This window comes from Pygocentrus nattereri, chromosome 20 (assembly GCF_015220715.1).
Source record: "Pygocentrus nattereri isolate fPygNat1 chromosome 20, fPygNat1.pri, whole genome shotgun sequence".
In the NCBI taxonomy this organism is placed as follows: domain Eukaryota; kingdom Metazoa; phylum Chordata; class Actinopteri; order Characiformes; family Serrasalmidae; genus Pygocentrus; species Pygocentrus nattereri.
Window position 1 is genome coordinate 25,927,748 of NC_051230.1, and position 17,666 is coordinate 25,945,413.

The window sequence follows — 17,666 nt, forward strand, 5'->3', positions numbered from 1 at the left end:
TAAAAAGCCATATGCGGCTGTTTGCACAGACACAAGTTCCTGCTTTTCTGTAATAAACGAGAACCCAAAGTGTGCTGAAGGACAAATTCTACTTCATATGAACAATGCATAAGTAGCCCTACTGTTTGGAGATATATGCAGTAAACTGGGGGAAAAAACCTTAAATTTGGTGGATTATGTAACTTTTTTGTTAACTGAACAAAGAATTTGGAAAACTGATGGGTTATATGTTATTTTAAGTAAGTCCAAAACAAACTGCAGCCTCAATACTTAAGCTTAAATGCTAAAAATTTCACAATTTAGTTTAAATCATTTATGGCTAACTTACACGTTTGAGTTCATTATTGTTGACTCAACCTAAAAAGTCAGGCGTGTTATTTATTTTTTAAGTTAAAACAACAAATCTTTCCTCAACTGATGAACTGCACCATCTAAAGACTTTGAAACCCTGGCCATACCACATCTGTTTGCAATTGGAAGACCAAGAGTCGAAAACTTTCAAACACAGAAAGTAATGTAGTTAGCTTAAAATTGAGTTCATTTAAGTTGAAATAAGAAGTTAATAAATGTAAAAGACAAATTATTCTTTTGTTTACCTAATATTTGAAGTTACATGAACTCAGAACCTAAACTGAACTGTAGGTGACATACTTTTTAAATTAAAAAAGTTGCATACTAAAAATGTGCCTTATAACTCCAAGTTGACCTGATTTTTCATTTTTATACACTTACATAGTAACAACCTCATGATTTATACTGAAACAGAAGATTGTTTAATAAAACAACAACAACAACAACAATAATAATAACAATACTACTACTACTACTACTACTAATAATAATAATAATAATAATAATAATTAATCAAACAAACAGATAGCTTGATTTCCAGGTTGATTTATCTAACAAAGTTTGGGGAAATAGCCACCCATGTTTTAATGCTACTAAAAAAAACAGCAAAGAAAACAAAGTGTTACTACAAAGACAGCAGTGACAGCTTGAGTTCATGTTAACTGCTCTACACGTGCCACATTCACCTCATGTCCTGGAACCAACTATGGTGGCCGGACAACTGAGGACGATGTCATCATGGATCAAGGGGGACTTAACCTGACTGGGTAAGCAAATACTGTACAATCTCTTAAATCAATTTGCTCTACTGACAACAAAAGGACCATACAAGAAGTGTTTAACATGCTTTAAAATAATGTTTCATGTCTGTTCAAATAATGGCTTATGATGAGAAGTGAGGAAACACTGGAAACCAACAGTCTTTTTCTGTTGCAACGTACATCGATCCATTGAAAGATTCAAAGTTTGTGGGTTAGTCAATTTTGCATATGGGAAAAAATCCAGAGACATTGTGAGTCCTCAGATACTCTCATGAAACAGATATGGTAAATGTTCAGTCCATAAGCCCAAGTTATTTAGAAAACGGTTGACTTTCGGGAATTAAGTTAGTCAGTTCTTTATATAAAGTTAGGTATGCAATAAACAAAAATAAAGGCAGTTTTTGGGCTTTGTCTTAGCTACTTGGTAACCTACCAATGATGAAAACACTTCTTCTGTGGAAACGCTGCAACTAAAGCCAACAATCTGAAAGCAATGTTTGCTTCCTTGCTGGAAAAGAAAACAAAAGAAACCATTGTGGTTCTATTGGTTCCTAATGGCTTTTAATGTATTTGGGCCTTTAGTGGGTTTATCACAATGTAAAGGATCCCACTGGTTTGAAATGTGACCAGTGTCTAATTCTGAATGCATTTGATGGTTTCCTAATTAGGGTTTCCTCTTATTCTAAAGGAAACTAGTGGTCTCCATTAGGAACCATTGTCAATTCCCTTCACACTGCAGAACCATTAGGTTTTAATCCTAATTGTTTCTAATGTTCCTTTTAATGGAACCTACGACTGTGTAGCCTATGCACGTTAGGAAACACTGTATGTGGTACATTTGAAGTTGGGGGGGTGTGGGAGACAGGCTTAAAAGGAATTTTCTTCCAGTAGTCATGCCCGGGTTCTAGCCTAGGTGGTGAATTGTGCAGTATTTCAGCGGCGCACACGCGTTGGCCCCCATCTGGCTGCAGCACAGGCTCACAGCGGTCTGTCAAATCCTAATCGGAACGCCTCACCAAGCACGAAGGGGAAGTCTGTATAACCTACTATGTTTGTGTACTTCGTTGCCACTTCCAGGCTAGCCTCCCACCGCTGTGCACGAATAAACCTGGTTTTTTTCTCTGCCCGTAACAGCCACCCGTCATACGTAAGCTAAAGTTTTCTCGATGACACTTCAGCGAACTAATCATTTTTTCAGACCTCATCTTTTTCAAGAACGACCGCAGTCGAAGGAACTATTTCCTCTGGTTTAAAACCCTTTCACTCTGCTAATGCAAACGCACACGGGACCATTTCTGCAGAGAGACGTAGTGTCCGTGTGTTTGAAACAGGCTTGCTTTAACGGCTTGTAATCCAGCGATGACGAAGTTTTGATCCGAGGGCGAAAACGCCGTGTAGCCTCTGCTCCTGGCGGCTCAGTCGGCTTGCTGTTCACAGGAAACTGCAGCGCTGCGCTGCTGCAAACGATTAAGGGGAACTTCGCTGTGTCATGAGCCTCACAGACGGGCACGGCTACGTTCCGCGTAGCAGCACACGGAGCGGCTGAATTGTAAAACTAACTGGTTTTCACCGTCTTCGTTGGGATCTCGGGGAAGTATCGCAGTCGAGCAGTCCGCGGGTCTGCCTGCATTCGGCTCGTCGTTCAGCCCCGCGCGCTCTGCCTGAGAGGAATTATGCTACAAAACTGAGGAAAGTCCAGAGACAGAATGACTTACTGCGACTTCTGCAAACCTCCCATTTCTTGGCGCATAATATCTTAATGTTTCCCATTTTTGACTTACAAATATGATGAAATGGCAGCCCCGGAAGAAGGTGAGAAACATCATTTAGCTTCTTTTTCTTCCTTTCAGACGTTTTCAGAATTTAGCAAGGTGACCTAGATCCTTATGGTAGCACAAACAGCCATGCGTCTCTGGTCTGGCTTCTCCGTGCACCGCAGCCTTTGGTCAGAACGAAGCCTAGAAGTTAATGTAGATGGTTTGAGAGCTTCAGATGATGTGCTTTGCGGTAGGTTGGTGTTGGCAAGTTCGGAGAGGGTTCTTTTACATTCATCTGGCCCATTTTTTGAAAATACTAACATGAAACTGTTTCAGCTACTGTGGCTAATCTAGAGCAGATTTGGGTTAACGCGTCACATTGTGATGTGCGTAATGTGGGGATCAGCGCGGTCCAAGATCAGTAGAGATTTCCTTGGTGTATTTATCCTACTGTGATCTTTGAACTCAGTAGCGGCCCAATAACGCTGTTCTAATCGGAGTCGAATTGGCTTTTTTCATACTGAACTTTGGAAATCATGATGTTAACGTTATATGTAGGCGCCTCCTTCGTTTATACACAGTTCACCCCAAAACGCCTCCGTCAAGGCGCTGCAGGAGCAGTTCGGCGAAGCATATCTGGGCTACAATTAGGGTATCCAGTTTTTTCCGTTCTGCCGATGTCTTGAGATGATAAATCAGCGGCAGATGAATGCGTGTGAAATTGTGGGGACGCATGACACATTTTTACGCTGTGCATTTCCAAGCCTGCCGCTCTGGTGACAACGCTACGCTGCAGGTTAGCCAGGCGTGCCGCAGGAATTAATGACACATACTATAACATGAAGTGGGGGCGGGTGGGCACGCGGAGAACTGTGACATTGGCAGGACCACATGTGAAGCCGGGTCTTTTTTTGAGATATTGATTTAAGCGATTTTGTGAAAGAGCAGAGGATTGGCGTTAGGGATGTAGAAAAAGTAGGATATTCAACCTACAGATGTTACATAATCCACGTAACTAGGAGCCACGACGTCCCTGTGTCGATTCTCACTTGAGGCCAGTGTTTTCAGGTGGGGAGCGCCTCAAGCAACCCACTCAATAACGTTTAGCCTGGATCATGTGGGTAGAGTAGGAAAATGTATCCCTCCATACATTAACACTGGTTAATACAAATCCTCCCCTAATAATCTATGGAGAGTCGAAATATATAGAAAGGTGAACGCTTTTAAATGTGTGTGAGAAGATACATTATAATGCTTACTGGTAAAAAAAAAATGGCTAAATATTTTTTGTCACCCCTACCACTATTCTTTCTTGGTCTCTCCCTCATATTACGTCACTCGGCGGTTTCATTCAAGGTAGGTTAACCTGTGAAGTAGCTTAGGCTGTGTCTAGAATCCCCGAGCCACTTTAATGGCATTGTCTTACTGGCCGTGCGAATATCGAAAGAAAACAAGAGAAGTCGCTTTTTAAAGTGCCATCACTGCATGAATGCCCTCAGAGGATGTACAAAAACGGAGCAATTCAGCTTCCCTGCTGAAAAAAGCAGAACATACCCAAAAAACAGCGTCCATGCTCTTCTAAGCTGGCTTCATGCTGATCTGGTGCTGGTTTAGCTGGTCACTTGGCATGGCCATTCTCTGTTTTACTTGTGTTTATATATTTTCTGTGTTGTGTGTTTTATACTTGGTGTAAAATAAAGATACAGAGGAGAAAACCACACATGTGAATCAGCTGGATCTACAGTATGTAGTAGCTGTGGTTGGACGCAGCAATGTTAGGGATGTGCTTTCAAACAAGCCGACTGATTAGCTCAGTTCCTCAAAATTTGAGATGGAATTGCACTGAAATGCTGTTAACCTATTTTCTCTTACGTCCTATAAACATTTATATACCCCAGATGAATTCATTTAAATGTTTGCTAAGAATATATAAATAAGAAACGCAGTCACAGTCTAGGCCAGTGGTCTGAAACTCTTATCCTGGCTCTGTTTTGCATATCTGAGTATTTTCTTTCCACACGTCAACTCAGTAATGGCTTGTTAAGTTGATGTTTAGTTTGTTCAGGTGCATCCGGGCCAGGGAAAACACCAAACCACTTAGTCCTGAAGATTTTTCTTTTTACTAGTGGATGTGTAGTTGGGATAGAACTCCATGAAAAAAATCAAGAGTTGTTACTAACTGTTCAATAATGATGATATCAGTCAAAACGACTTCATCACTGTAGGTTTGTATTTTTCTTTTAGTTTAAATCCATATGCTTTGCAAAACATTTTTAGTTATGTGTTATTGTGTAGCCCTGCGATGGACTGCCGACCTGTCCAGGGTGTATCCTGCCTTCCGCCCAATGACCGCTGGGATAGGCTCCAGCAGCCCCCCGTGACCCTGAGGGAGAAGCGGCTTAGAAAATGTGTGTGTGTGTGTGTGTGTGTGCGTTAATTGTGTAATCAAACATCTATCACCTATAGAAAGCCCTTTATAGAAAGGGGTTTATATAGCCCTACACTGATAGTGTCATATGCTTTATATAACTTTTGTCATGTACTAAGAAGTCCCTGTCCATTTCTGTGATCAGTCATCAGTCCTCAGTCCTCAGGCAAAGTAAGGAGTATATTATGGTCAAGCATTAAGCCATCTGAAGACAATATTTACTCTTGGTCTGAGGCCAAGGTCTGAGATCTGTATCATGTCTCTCTCAGAACATGTTATACTGTGAAAAACCAGCAAAATTTGTCAATGATTTTTTTTTGTTGTCTTTGAACAGGATAGGAGAGACATTTTATAGCCATTGACATGACATTGAAGATTCGCAGGGCTGATACTTGGATACATTCAGCACATTTAGGAAGTTTTGTTTATGTGTGCCTCCATAGAAGCAGTTAGGAACAGAAGTGCTGTCAAATAAAAGCACTTTATGACTGAGGTGCATCCATAAAATGCCAGTACAACAGATATTTTGGATAGCGGTTATAATAGTGCTATCATTTCTGTGATCTTACAGATGTATACAGTTAACCTTGAAAAAAGTTAACATACTGAGCATGAGCTTGTAGCACATAACCAAAGTGCAGGTGCTGCCAACATGTGTCAGTGATGTTATCTTCTTAAACGGTTCCATACAACCTCATTTATCTCAGTCTACAAAGCACATTTCTCATCCAGTGGGTCAGAGCCAGGTTTATGGTAAACGGCTTAAGTGGAAATTGAACGTTCCTGTTTCGTGTTTTTTTTTTTTTCCTTCACTTTTTGTATTCCTGCCAGATGCTGGAGTAAATGTCTCCCTCTTGACTCCCAGGCAGATGTTTGGAAGCTGCAGTTGTTTGGTGAAGAGGGGACTGATTTGTGAATCTCAAGCTTTCTTATCAACCCCAGGTGTTATGTCCTCATGCCTAACCTTCTTCTGCAAGTCCTGACCTCAGGGAGATCCCTTAGCTCAGTGCATACTTTCTTTTGATTTGCTATTTATTTATGAAGTACTCATGTACTAGGAAGTAGCTAGCAGTCCTGCAGGCAGCTTGTCAGTCCAGAAGATTTCCACTAGCCAGCAATTGTTCTCCCATTTTGAGTGTGAGAGACTGGGGGAGGGCATTAGGGAGACATTGTAATGTCATGCAATGTAATAAGTTTGGTCTTTTGAAGCTGCAACTAGGAGAAGTTCAAGCCCTTAGGGGATGTAGTTACTAAATCCATTTAGACTTATGATACTTTCTGTGACCTTTATTCTGTGTCTGATGCTGAAAGTCATTATTTATCCACTTGTTAAGCTCACTGACAATTAGTCATGCAATTATGTGAAAAAGTGTATGAAAGCCCTTTTCTCAGTGTTGTGCCTTGTACAGATGCCTTGTAAGCACAGACTGATACATGAATAGCGAGTATACCTAACACATTAGCGACTTAATATGTTAGGTATACGGAGGCAGCCCACATCTGAAAGATAATGTACAATCATTTATCATACAGCTGTATATGAAATGTAAGGGCATTTAGATAAGACATGTAGGACTGCTTATTACTGTCACTGATATTAGTATGTAAGTAATCTACTGGCTATTTTGATGATTAAATGATGAATTTTACTTAAAAGAAAGCCCCGGCCAAGTGTTAATTAACATATATTTGCACGTTGGTCAACTTGAAAACAAAAAAGCAAAGAGGAAATGGCAAAAAGAGGTTTGCATTTAAATTTGATTGTTTTAGTTTTCATGTCTTTTTTGGCTGGTTTTGCCTTCCGTAGTACTCCAGGAGGGAATAAGTTGCCACAGTTGGAGCGAGGGTAATTAATAGGAGGGAGAGTGGTGGTACCTGCTGTTCCTCATGCAGCCTGGTATTTATGACCCAGGAGCAAGAGCAACACAGGGTGGACCCCTGGTATATCCTTAGGGAGCTTGCTTGCAGGAAATTTATGTGCTCTTCTCCTTTCCTTGCATTGCTAATCCCATCCCCCCATCCCCAGAGACTGCTGGGACAGAGCAGTAGCCATGTGCGAATCTATAATGGTGTAAGAAGATAGTTTAGTGTGTGTAGGTGTAGGTGTGTGCACACTTGTAACTTCTGTGCTGATTCATAGTCATTTAGGGGTAAGGATCTGTATGTTTGACCTGTTTGGTGTGTGGTGATGTATAGAGGTGTGCAGGCTTTGCCAAGAAAATCTGTTGTTGATTTATGTGTGTGTGTGTGTGTGTCTGTGTGTACTGCAAGGTGACACTGGAGTTGTGTAGACATGCTTGGTGGCTGCTGTAGGAAACCAGTACTATCCAGTCAAATGGGTAAAAATGGGGACAGTGCTTCATATCTCATTTTTCTTCTCACCTACACTTGGTGTATCAGGAAGACATCAGCATAGATCTTTATGTGTAATAAAGAGAAAGGGAGGTGAGTGGTGTGTGTACATGTAAGACACTGGAGATTAGGGCTGTCACGATTACGTGAAACTCGATTAGTGAATTAAGATCTCATTGATTACCAAGAATGAATCAGATTCAGTCCTGTAACAAATCTGGCCTAAAGTAGCATGCACTTGTGTTGTCCCGTGTCATGTTGCTAGCTGCACCATAGTACAGTGTTTGAGTAGTTTATATGAGCCCACTTTTAGATGCCCATCGTAATTAAAGTACTGTAGTTTTAATAAATGAGATCAGTCTTCACAGTGGTAATGTGCCATGTTTTTTGGGTTTTTTTTTTGCGAGCAAGTATGTAGTTTTATTCTTTGCTGACCTGAAACTTGATTGCTTGGACTTAAGCACACTACCAAGGATGCGTTGCTAAGGACGGGGCTGAGAAACGGCCTCTTTTCCACTGTAGAGCCAAACGTTTCCCATAGCTATATCGTGCCGGTTATGTCTCTGAACTGTGTGTGCTGTGGCACTTTTTGCATACTAACTAAGTTATCATTAGCGTAGCTTACACACTAAAGCTCCAGACACCACTTGTCATTTCAACACCAGTCACTTAACTTTATTTCTCAGATATGAGATATCCACACTCGTGTTTACTGTTACACTTCTGCCAACAGAGCACCAGGTAGTTGCAGTGGAAACTGATACTGTTGGGTCAGCTAGCCATTTACACATCCAAGCACCACAGAACAGGTTTAATTTCACCTTCCTATCCCATCAACAGCAGTAAGTCATGTCCTCAGATTTGAGCCATTATCATCTAAACCTGTACCAGGGCTTCAGTTAGCCCGACTCAAACTTGATAACCAGCTCCTCTCTCCTAGTTAACAGCACTGTTCTATTTGTTTTATGTAATAGTTTTTGATTTTGAAGTCAAAGATGAGGTTGTACAAAAGCCATGTAAACAATTTTGATGTTGCTCTTTATATGTATTAGACTATGCATGGTTTGATGTTGTTTAGTTACATTATTGTGAAAATAATCTGAAGATCAGTACTAATATAATCAACATTGACAACTCTAATGTGTGTACGTGTAAGGCTCTGCAGATTGTTGGATTACACCTACAACAGACACTGTGCTTTGTGTGCAGATACAGCATGTGTGAGTTGATTAAGGATGCCAGGGTCCCCTGATTTTAAAGTAGGGAATCGTGGTGTTAGACCAGCCTTTCACAGCTTGACCCACAAGGGAATATTCTGAAATGCGATCGATACGCTGACTCAACCGTAGCCTAGCTCTCTGCTCAATGGACTGGAAAAGGCGTAAAGCAGTAGTGGGTCAGTCCAGTGTGAGTTAATGAGAGAAGTTAAAATGATGTGACACAATAAGATGGTCAGCACACTTGGATTTCATTCAGGAAATGGTCATTTTTATGTGTGTAAATTACGGACAGATGATTTTTCCATGTTTACATGGTCCATGAACATTAAAGCATCTTTGTGACATAATTCATAATCCTTGACAGGTTGTAAAATTGTTAGAGAAATGACCCACCCCATCATACACACTTACATACTAGATGCTATACAATTCCACTCATTTGAAATATTTCATATTTTTATGAACACCACTAACCAAAATCATATTCAGAAGTGGCTAGATTACTGCTGTACTATTCTGTACTATTCAGTATTCAATACTATTACTCACAACAACCTTTGGTTAAGTATTTTGACTGTAATAGCTAAGCTGGCCCTAATTCACCTCCCTAAACCTGAGACCTGTTTTCCTCTTTGTCATGTTAGGAATTGTGCTTTGAGGGTCAGTTACGGATATGGATTTAAAATGCTGATGGACATCAATAAGTTTGGCATAGCAATAAATTGCCTTGCCAGAACAATATATCTCTCTCTGTTATTGATGGTTACGGGGGTATGGAACAGGCTGGGGCTTTGTAATGCTAAAGGGATTAATTTCAGCAAGTGTATTGCTTAAGATATTGGCTTTTTCCTACCTCAGTAATATAATAATAATAATAATAATAATAATAATTCTTATTTTGTACATTAAATTGTCATTGTTATCTAAAACAAAAGCCAATTCATAAGGCCTAATATGGTCAAAATAGACTTCTTTGAACATCTTTTCATAGGAAATAATATTTAAAAAAAAATCTCCCTTATAATATCTCTTAGACAGCGAGATGGAAAGACAAAGGAGACTTTTGCTTACATTTTCTGTTACTCAGATATGTCTCCAGAGTTTTGTTCCCCTTATTGTTTTACGTTTTGTAGAGATCTCAAAGTCACTTACTCTGCTTGGATTTTGACCACGAAATAACATTCACGTTTCTCTGCCGCTAAGCTAAAGACGAGACTTTGAATACAAACTCAACCATGTCCAATGACCATGCCTTCTCAGTTTTAGTGATGTCAATAACTATAATAATTCATCTGGACCACATGTCTCCTCTATCCTTTTTGTCTAAAGCTATTTTTTTCTGCTGATACAAATGAACCTGAAGCTCATGGAGCTGTGAGATTTTCTTATGTAAGACTGTGTGACAGAGACTCCCATTTAGGCTAAATTAGGTGTGTCCTTCAACCGAGCAGAGCGGTGGAAATAAGTGATTAGTGATCTCCTATATACACGCCCACACACTTTGGAAGTGTTTAAAATATCAATACGGCAATTAGTGCTGGGCAATAAAACGATAACAATTACAGTCACGATATAACTTTTCCTTGATAGAGCGATAAGAAAGGTTCAATAAACATTCGATTTAATAGACCATTCTCACACTTCCACATTGTAGCAAAAGCCCTGGTGGTGTTTTCTACTGCAAGGAAAGCGACACTACTTTGCTGTTGCCAGGAGAGTTTTTCGACATGATTAGAGAGGGAGGGGGCCACGAGTAAGAAAGGGTCACCAAATGTCCTTTAGCTATGTCTGAAACATGGAGTTATACATTCCCTGCTTGAGTGGAGTGACCAGTGATCTCCTGTGACCAAGTGCGAGTGACGAGATAAGTGGCGTAACTGTACTGTCGTACAGCGAACTCGCCTCTTTCTGTACATCCTAACAAGCTTTAGCAGCATTAAATCACATCTGCTCATCAAAAAGTCATATTATAGTATTAGTGCATTCCCAAGAATGAAAGAAAGAAGAGGGTTCATGTGAGTTGCAGCCCTGATTTAAAGAAAAGTAACCTGAGGAAGCTGTGAGGCATTGGAGAGCAGGAGAGCGCCAGGCTTCCAGGCTTGCTGTTTTTAGCAGCTGGCTAACTTGAAGCAGCGCTGCATCACTCGCACAACACGGCAAATTGATGATACTGTAGATCAAACAGGACTCAAAAGCAACACTTTTAGTTTAAACATACGTAAAAGGAGGACTCTGTTTAACTGCAGTGTGACTCTTTCACATCACTCAATGCTTTTACACAGCGGATGTCAGATATATTGCGGTTCACCCCTTAAACTACTGCGATAGAACAGAGAAGCCCAGTTGTCTGCTAAGTGGTGTTTGAATACTGTGATATGCTCTGACATGGATGTGGTAGGAGTGATGGTGGTAATGTTTGCTGTTCATACTGATGTTGACGTTGTTGAGAAGATAAACAGTTTAGCACTGTTGTTGGCCTCTTGTTTAGCATTTGTAACTGGATAGCCATGCACTCTTCACCAGACAGCTAAAAATAATCTTAAATTATGCCTATTACAAAAACTGCGGCTGTGCTTTTCCAGTTGGTAGAACCACTCACCTGACACTTTCTCCCACTGTCCCATGACAGATTTGTGAAATGTTCCACTGTTTGGCGAGTGTTTGTTGTGTTCTGACCATAAAGGATAGTTTAAAATCACGATTAACCGCCCAGGAGCAAAAATCAGTCTTCAAACTTGAAAGAAATAATGATTGGACATTTAATGCGATATATATATTTATATATATTGATTTCGAACGATATGAATTTTGTTCATCATGATAACATTTTTGACCATATTGCCCAGCTCTAATGGCAGTATATCATGAATAACCTTTGAGATGCACACATCGATTACAGTGATGCCTTTTTGCACGTGACACGTTCCAGAGAAAGGTCATTTTTTTAGCTTATCAAGTGCTGTTCTGCACATGATTCAGTGAACGTCCTTTGTTGACTGCTGTTAATGCATGTATGCTCCTTGTTAATTGTATACTCCAGTTAGTTTGACTCTTACAGATATAATTTAGTTCACAGTTTGCAACCTGATGTGGTTAGCACTTAGTCGTAATTAATTCATTAGCATTCTAGTTGAGCTGTTTGATTTCGTAGCACTCTTACTAAGAGGAGGATGCTACTGTGATGTATGTGATCTGGGTCAGGTGCTTATAAAACATTTTCTTGCCTACTGTGAGCATATGTCCCTGCATACTGACCAGTGCCTGCTGCCTTTGTGTTTACCAATGAAGAAAATTCACTCCTGTGCCTCCTTGAGCTCTGACTGCATACATCATACACTATATGGACAAAAGTATTGGGACACATACACGGTACACCTACAGGATCTGTTATGACATCCCATTCTAAATCCGTAGCTATTAATATGGAATCTGTCCCTCCACTGCAACTCTAAGAGCTTCCACTCTTCTGGTAAGCTGGAGTGTGTTTGTAGGAATTTTTGCCCATTCATCCAGAAGAACATTGGTGAGATCAGACATTGATGTTGGATGAAAGGGCCTGTCCAAGGTGTTTGCTTGGGTTGAAGTTAGGGCTCTGTCTAGGCAAGTCAAGATCTTCCACACCAAACGCACACAACTTTTATGAACCTTGCTTTGTGCATTATGGCACAGTCATGCTGGAACCGAAAAAGAAATTGTTCCCACAAATTTGGAAGCATATAATTGTCCAGAATGTCTTGGTATACTGATGCGATTTCCCTTCACTGAATCTAACGAGCCTAGGCCAGCCCCTGAAAAACAACCCCACAGCATTATCCCTCTTCTACCAAACTTGACACAATGCAGTCAGGCAGGTCACATTCTCCTGGCATTCATCAAACCCAGGCTCATTCATCAGACAGCCAGATAAAGAAGTGTTATTCGTTGCTCCACAGAATACATTTCCACTTCTCCAGAGTCCATTCAAGCACTCCATTCAAAGCTTGGCATTGTGCTTGGTGATGGAAGGCTTGACGCAGCTGCCCGGCCATGGAAACCCATGCCATGAAGCTCTGGTGCACGTTGTAGCTTTGGTTGCTGTGGTTCCTAAATGCTTCTACTTTTCAATAGTATCGCTAAAAGTTGATTGTGGTGCATCTGGAAGGAAAGAGGTTTCATGACTTGTTGCAACCTGATACAGTACCATGATCGAATTTAGTGAGCCCTTTAGAACGACCCATTCTTTCAGAAGGGTGTAAAGGCCAACTACACCTGTCACCTGTGGCAGCAGGACTGATTAAAACACCTGAATTTAATGATAAAGGGGTGACCCCCGATACTTTTGTCCATATAGTGTTTCTGTAATATAGTTTTAGAAGTTCCCTCAACATTATTTGTGCATCATTGTCATGATTATTGTATTTTGCTAAATGTCTTAAGGTAGTTATTTATTCAATGTTACAGTATTTTTAAACAAATTTCAACACAAATGTAGACAAAAAATCTAAATGTAAATAAATCTTATAATAAATATAATATATCCATTTTATAAACAAAATCTTTTGTATTAAGTTGCTGCCAATAGCCAGTCTTACCCCACACCCAAACACATGCTCACACATATCAACCTTACTGTGATGACCAAATGGCTACATGTCTGGCTTTGTTTGATGAAATGTTAATTATTTTTGACTGAACAAGGACCGTAACGGTGGGGTTGAGTTTAGTGGAGCAGGAGACATTTCACTTTTCAGTTATATATCTGCCAGGGTAATCTATGGCCCTCTGAGCTCAGGCACATACATATTTGATGCAGGTCCACAACAGCCAGCGTACTGCTGCATAACCAGCCTGATACCGAGGAGGAGAGTACACATGCTGTAGCTCATCATTATTTTATATGTCAGTCTTCCCATGTGTCTGGTTTAATAAGAGTCTTTCTCTAGCTTTCTCTACCTCTCACTCGAGAAATGCATGCAAACAGCATACCTGTTCCCCACAAATAAAAATAGTACCTCTATCTATGTATTTATGTTGCAAATGGGAGGGGGGCAGTATTTGTAACCTAAACATTTTACTGCTAACTCTAAAAGGCAGCTGGATAGACTAAAAGCTCACGAGAAATTTGCAACGGATGTCATCAGCCTTCCTTTTACGAACATAATCTTGGTTCTCTGACAGCATGAATGAGTAACACCATGGTTACAGCCATCCATGTAGGCCTTAAATACCTTTATTTCGTTGTAATGTACCTTTTCTGCTGACCTGGCTGTATATATAAGGGGTCAACCAGTGTAGACTGATTATTATTAATCAAGGATGCACATAACATTTGGGGCCGACATTCAATTACCAAAAAGTTTTTGTTTGTAGTGTGAAAATTTACAACAATTAATTACATTAATATTAGAACATTGTAAAAAAAAAAAAAACTTTGGGCACTACAGTACAGTTTGACAGCCTCCAAAAATTGTACGTCAAACATTTTACACTTATCTTTAAGATAGTAAACAGATTCATAACTGAAATAGCTATCAGTGCCGTTCAAGTCATTGATGTTTGTAAGAAAAAAGCGAGCTCAAAAATTCAAAAACTTTGACTTCAAAAATGTATAAACCAGATTTGTACTATGAGTTACAGACAGTAATGAAAGGGCAGACATCAGGAGCAAAGCTTTTTCAGGATATGGATGCCACAGAGAACCTAGACACAGACTAAAAACTCTATAAAGCCTGCATTAATCAAATGCATAGAACTGTATATGTATTACAATAATAATATTACAGTAAGTGCCTGATCAATCATACAGTAAAAATTGTCACTACTTTGTAAAAAGAAACCACAGTAAGGAAATTTGACTGTTAATGTGTTTATTTCATTTTGTTGTTCAACCAAAAATATATTATGTGCTAACAAGAAGTAGTTGGATGTGTTGAATGCATTAAATCTCTGGTTGATTCTGAAAATGCACTGGATTGATTTATTGGAAACAGACTGTTTAGCCTAAGCAGAGCGGTGTAAACTTTGGAAGTAGTGAGCTGCAGCTGTCTGTACAACACAAATGAAAATGACCAGAAGGTATATATAATTTATTTATTAAAATTGTATTATTAAAACAATACATTATGATTTTTGCAAATAATTTACTTGCTTCCTGAAGACTTGTCTGCATAGTTGGCCCACTGATGCCCCACTGAAGGGACACGCACTCTGAATGCATTCAGACTACTACAGAAGCAATGTGGGCTGTCTGCACCTACACAGAAACTTCACTCTCATTAAGCTAATGTGATGTATTGGGCAGGGCTCAACCTGCGTGCATGAGTGTAGAGTGAGTAAATTTATCACTGAGTGCTTTGAGCCAACTTTTTGCTCCACTGTGATGTTTTTACATTTTATTCTTGCAGTGGGAGCAAATCTGGTGCTTCTTCATTCCCACCTCACTAAAAAAGGGCTGGTTGGTTGTACTGGATGAGTAATCCACATTTGAAGCAATCCAGTAATGCTGGGCTAGACTGCAGAAATGTGTTTTGTTGATTACGTCAGATGCAGAAATAACAGGATGCAAGTTATATGAATGCTGAATATTAGCTCCAAATTATTAGGATGTTTTCCTCTGAATCTCATATTATCTAGTAGGTTAACTTTGATATGAGTGTCTGTAAGGGTTAATGAAGAGAAAATAGGCTAATCGTATGGAAGACAAAAAAAAGTCAGACTTTATGGGCTTATAAACAAACAGGCTGAAATTCATGTAGGGCTGTGGACGTACCTTTTTAGGTAAAAGCACTGGTGATAGCCAAGTGAGAGCAGTATGTTTTTGAGTTGGATAAGTAACCGAGGCTTCCTGTTCAGGGAAGTTAATCAGCTAAAACTACAGCTACCCAGATCAACACTGGATAGTGATTTCAGTATCAGAAAACTGACACCTCAAATAGTTTACAGAATAATCAAGCACATCTCTAGTCTTTACTGTCAAAGCTCATATCTTTCAGCTGAAAAACAGCCAGTCTGTGGAGAGGTAGAACAGATGCCAAGAGAAATTCTGTCCATAGAAGTTATGAACAGAATTGGTGACAACGGACAGCCCTGGCGGAGTCCAAACCTGACTGCAAACCAGTCCGACTTACTGCCGGGTATACGAACCAAGCTCCTGCTCTGTTTGTACATGGACTGAATGGCCCGTAACAACGAGCCCCTCACCCTGTACTCCTGGAGCACTCCCCACAGGATCCCCTGAGGGACGCGATCGAATGCCTTCTCCAAATCCACAAAACACATGTAGACTGGTTGGGCAAACTCCGACGCACCCTCCAGGACCCTGGTGAGGGTAAAAAGCTGGTCCAGTGTTCCACGACCTGGGCGATACCCGCATTCTTCCTCTTGTATCTGAGATTCAGCTATCGGTCGGACTCTCTTCTCCAGTAACCCTGCATAGACCTTACCAGGTAGGCTGAGAAGTGTGATCCCCCGATAGTTGGAACACATCCTCCGGTCCCCTTTCTTAAAAAGCGGGACCACCACCCCAGTCTGCCATTCCAGGGGGACCACCCCAGATGTCCACACAATGTTGCAGAAGCGTGTCAGCCAGGACAGCCCTACAACATCCAGAGCCCTCAGGAAATCCGGGCGGATCTCATCCACCCCCGGTGCTCTGCCACCAAGGAGTTTTCCAACCACCTTGGTTACCTCAGCCCGAGTGATGGACAGACCCTCGCTCGGATCTCTAAGCTCTGCCTCCTCTAGGGAAGGATCATTGGTGGGATTGAGAATATTCTTGAAGTATTCCTACCACCGTCCAATGATGTCCCTAGTCGAAGTCAGCAGCCCCCCAGCCCCACTGTATAAAGTGTTGGTCGGGAACCGCTTTCCTCTCCTGAGGCCCCTGACGGTTTGCCAGACAATGGAGTCCCTGCAGGGGGCACTTTCCAGTACCCCCTCCAGGGTCGCCAAGAAGGCCGGATACTCTGAACTGCTGTTCGGTGCAACAGGGAGAAATAACCCTCTCGTCCACCGCGGAAAACCCCAACGTACAGGTGCTGAGCCGGGGAGCTATGAGTAAGCCCACTCTTGCCCGACAACTCTCACCCTGGACAACCCCAGAATGGAATAAGGTCCAACCCCTCTCGAGAGAGTCTGTTCCAGAGCCCCTCCCATGTGTTGAGGTGAGCCCAACTATATCTAGTTGGCATCTCTAGGCCTCATACACTAGCTGCCAGAGAGGTAACGTTCCATGTTCCAAGAGCCAGTTTCAGTAGCCGAGGACCATAACGCCAAAGCCCCCGACCTTTGGCCGCCACCCGATCCAAAATGCACTGGACCCCCATAAGCGCCTCTCCCATGGGCTGGTGTTATTGTTCATATGGGTTTTGTTGGATCACCCTTTTTCTGGCCCATCACCTAGAACCTGTTTGCCTTGGGAGACCCTACGAGGAGCTTTCGCCCCTGACAACATAGCTCCTAGGATCATGTAGGCACGCAAACCTCTCCACCACGGTATGGTGGTGATCCAAGGAGAGGGGGCAATAGGTCTGTTACAAAAAATGATTAATGACTAATCAACTCATAATTTGGACTTTTAATGAAATAATCTTTTAAAATACATATTTAATTAAACCATAACTCTGCACAGCCTTTCAGGAATTCTGAACTACTTTATTGGAAACATTGAAAAACTAGGCAGTCTTATACAATCACAGTACTTGTACTTAATTCAGGATTTTCAGTACTTTTTCAGTACCCTTTTGTGTTTTTCTTGCTCCAGCACAGTGAATCCAACCAATCAACTTATTAACAAACCAATTCTGGATGTTTTAAAAAA

The 17,666-nt window shown here is 40.9% G+C and overlaps 1 protein-coding gene across 2 annotated transcripts in view; it reads left to right on the plus strand.

The window, feature by feature from the left end:
• The first annotated feature begins 1,929 nt into the window (after positions 1-1,929).
• Positions 1,930-17,666, plus strand: part of LOC108437402 (tetratricopeptide repeat protein 28-like) — a 156,922-nt gene continuing 141,185 nt past the window's right edge. For both annotated transcript variants that reach the window (XM_017714482.2, XM_017714483.2), the window contains exon 1: positions 1,930-2,924. In XM_017714482.2, the coding sequence (XP_017569971.1) occupies positions 2,898-2,924 (27 nt within the window). In that variant the 5' untranslated portion in view covers positions 1,930-2,897. The remainder of the gene's footprint in view (positions 2,925-17,666) is intronic.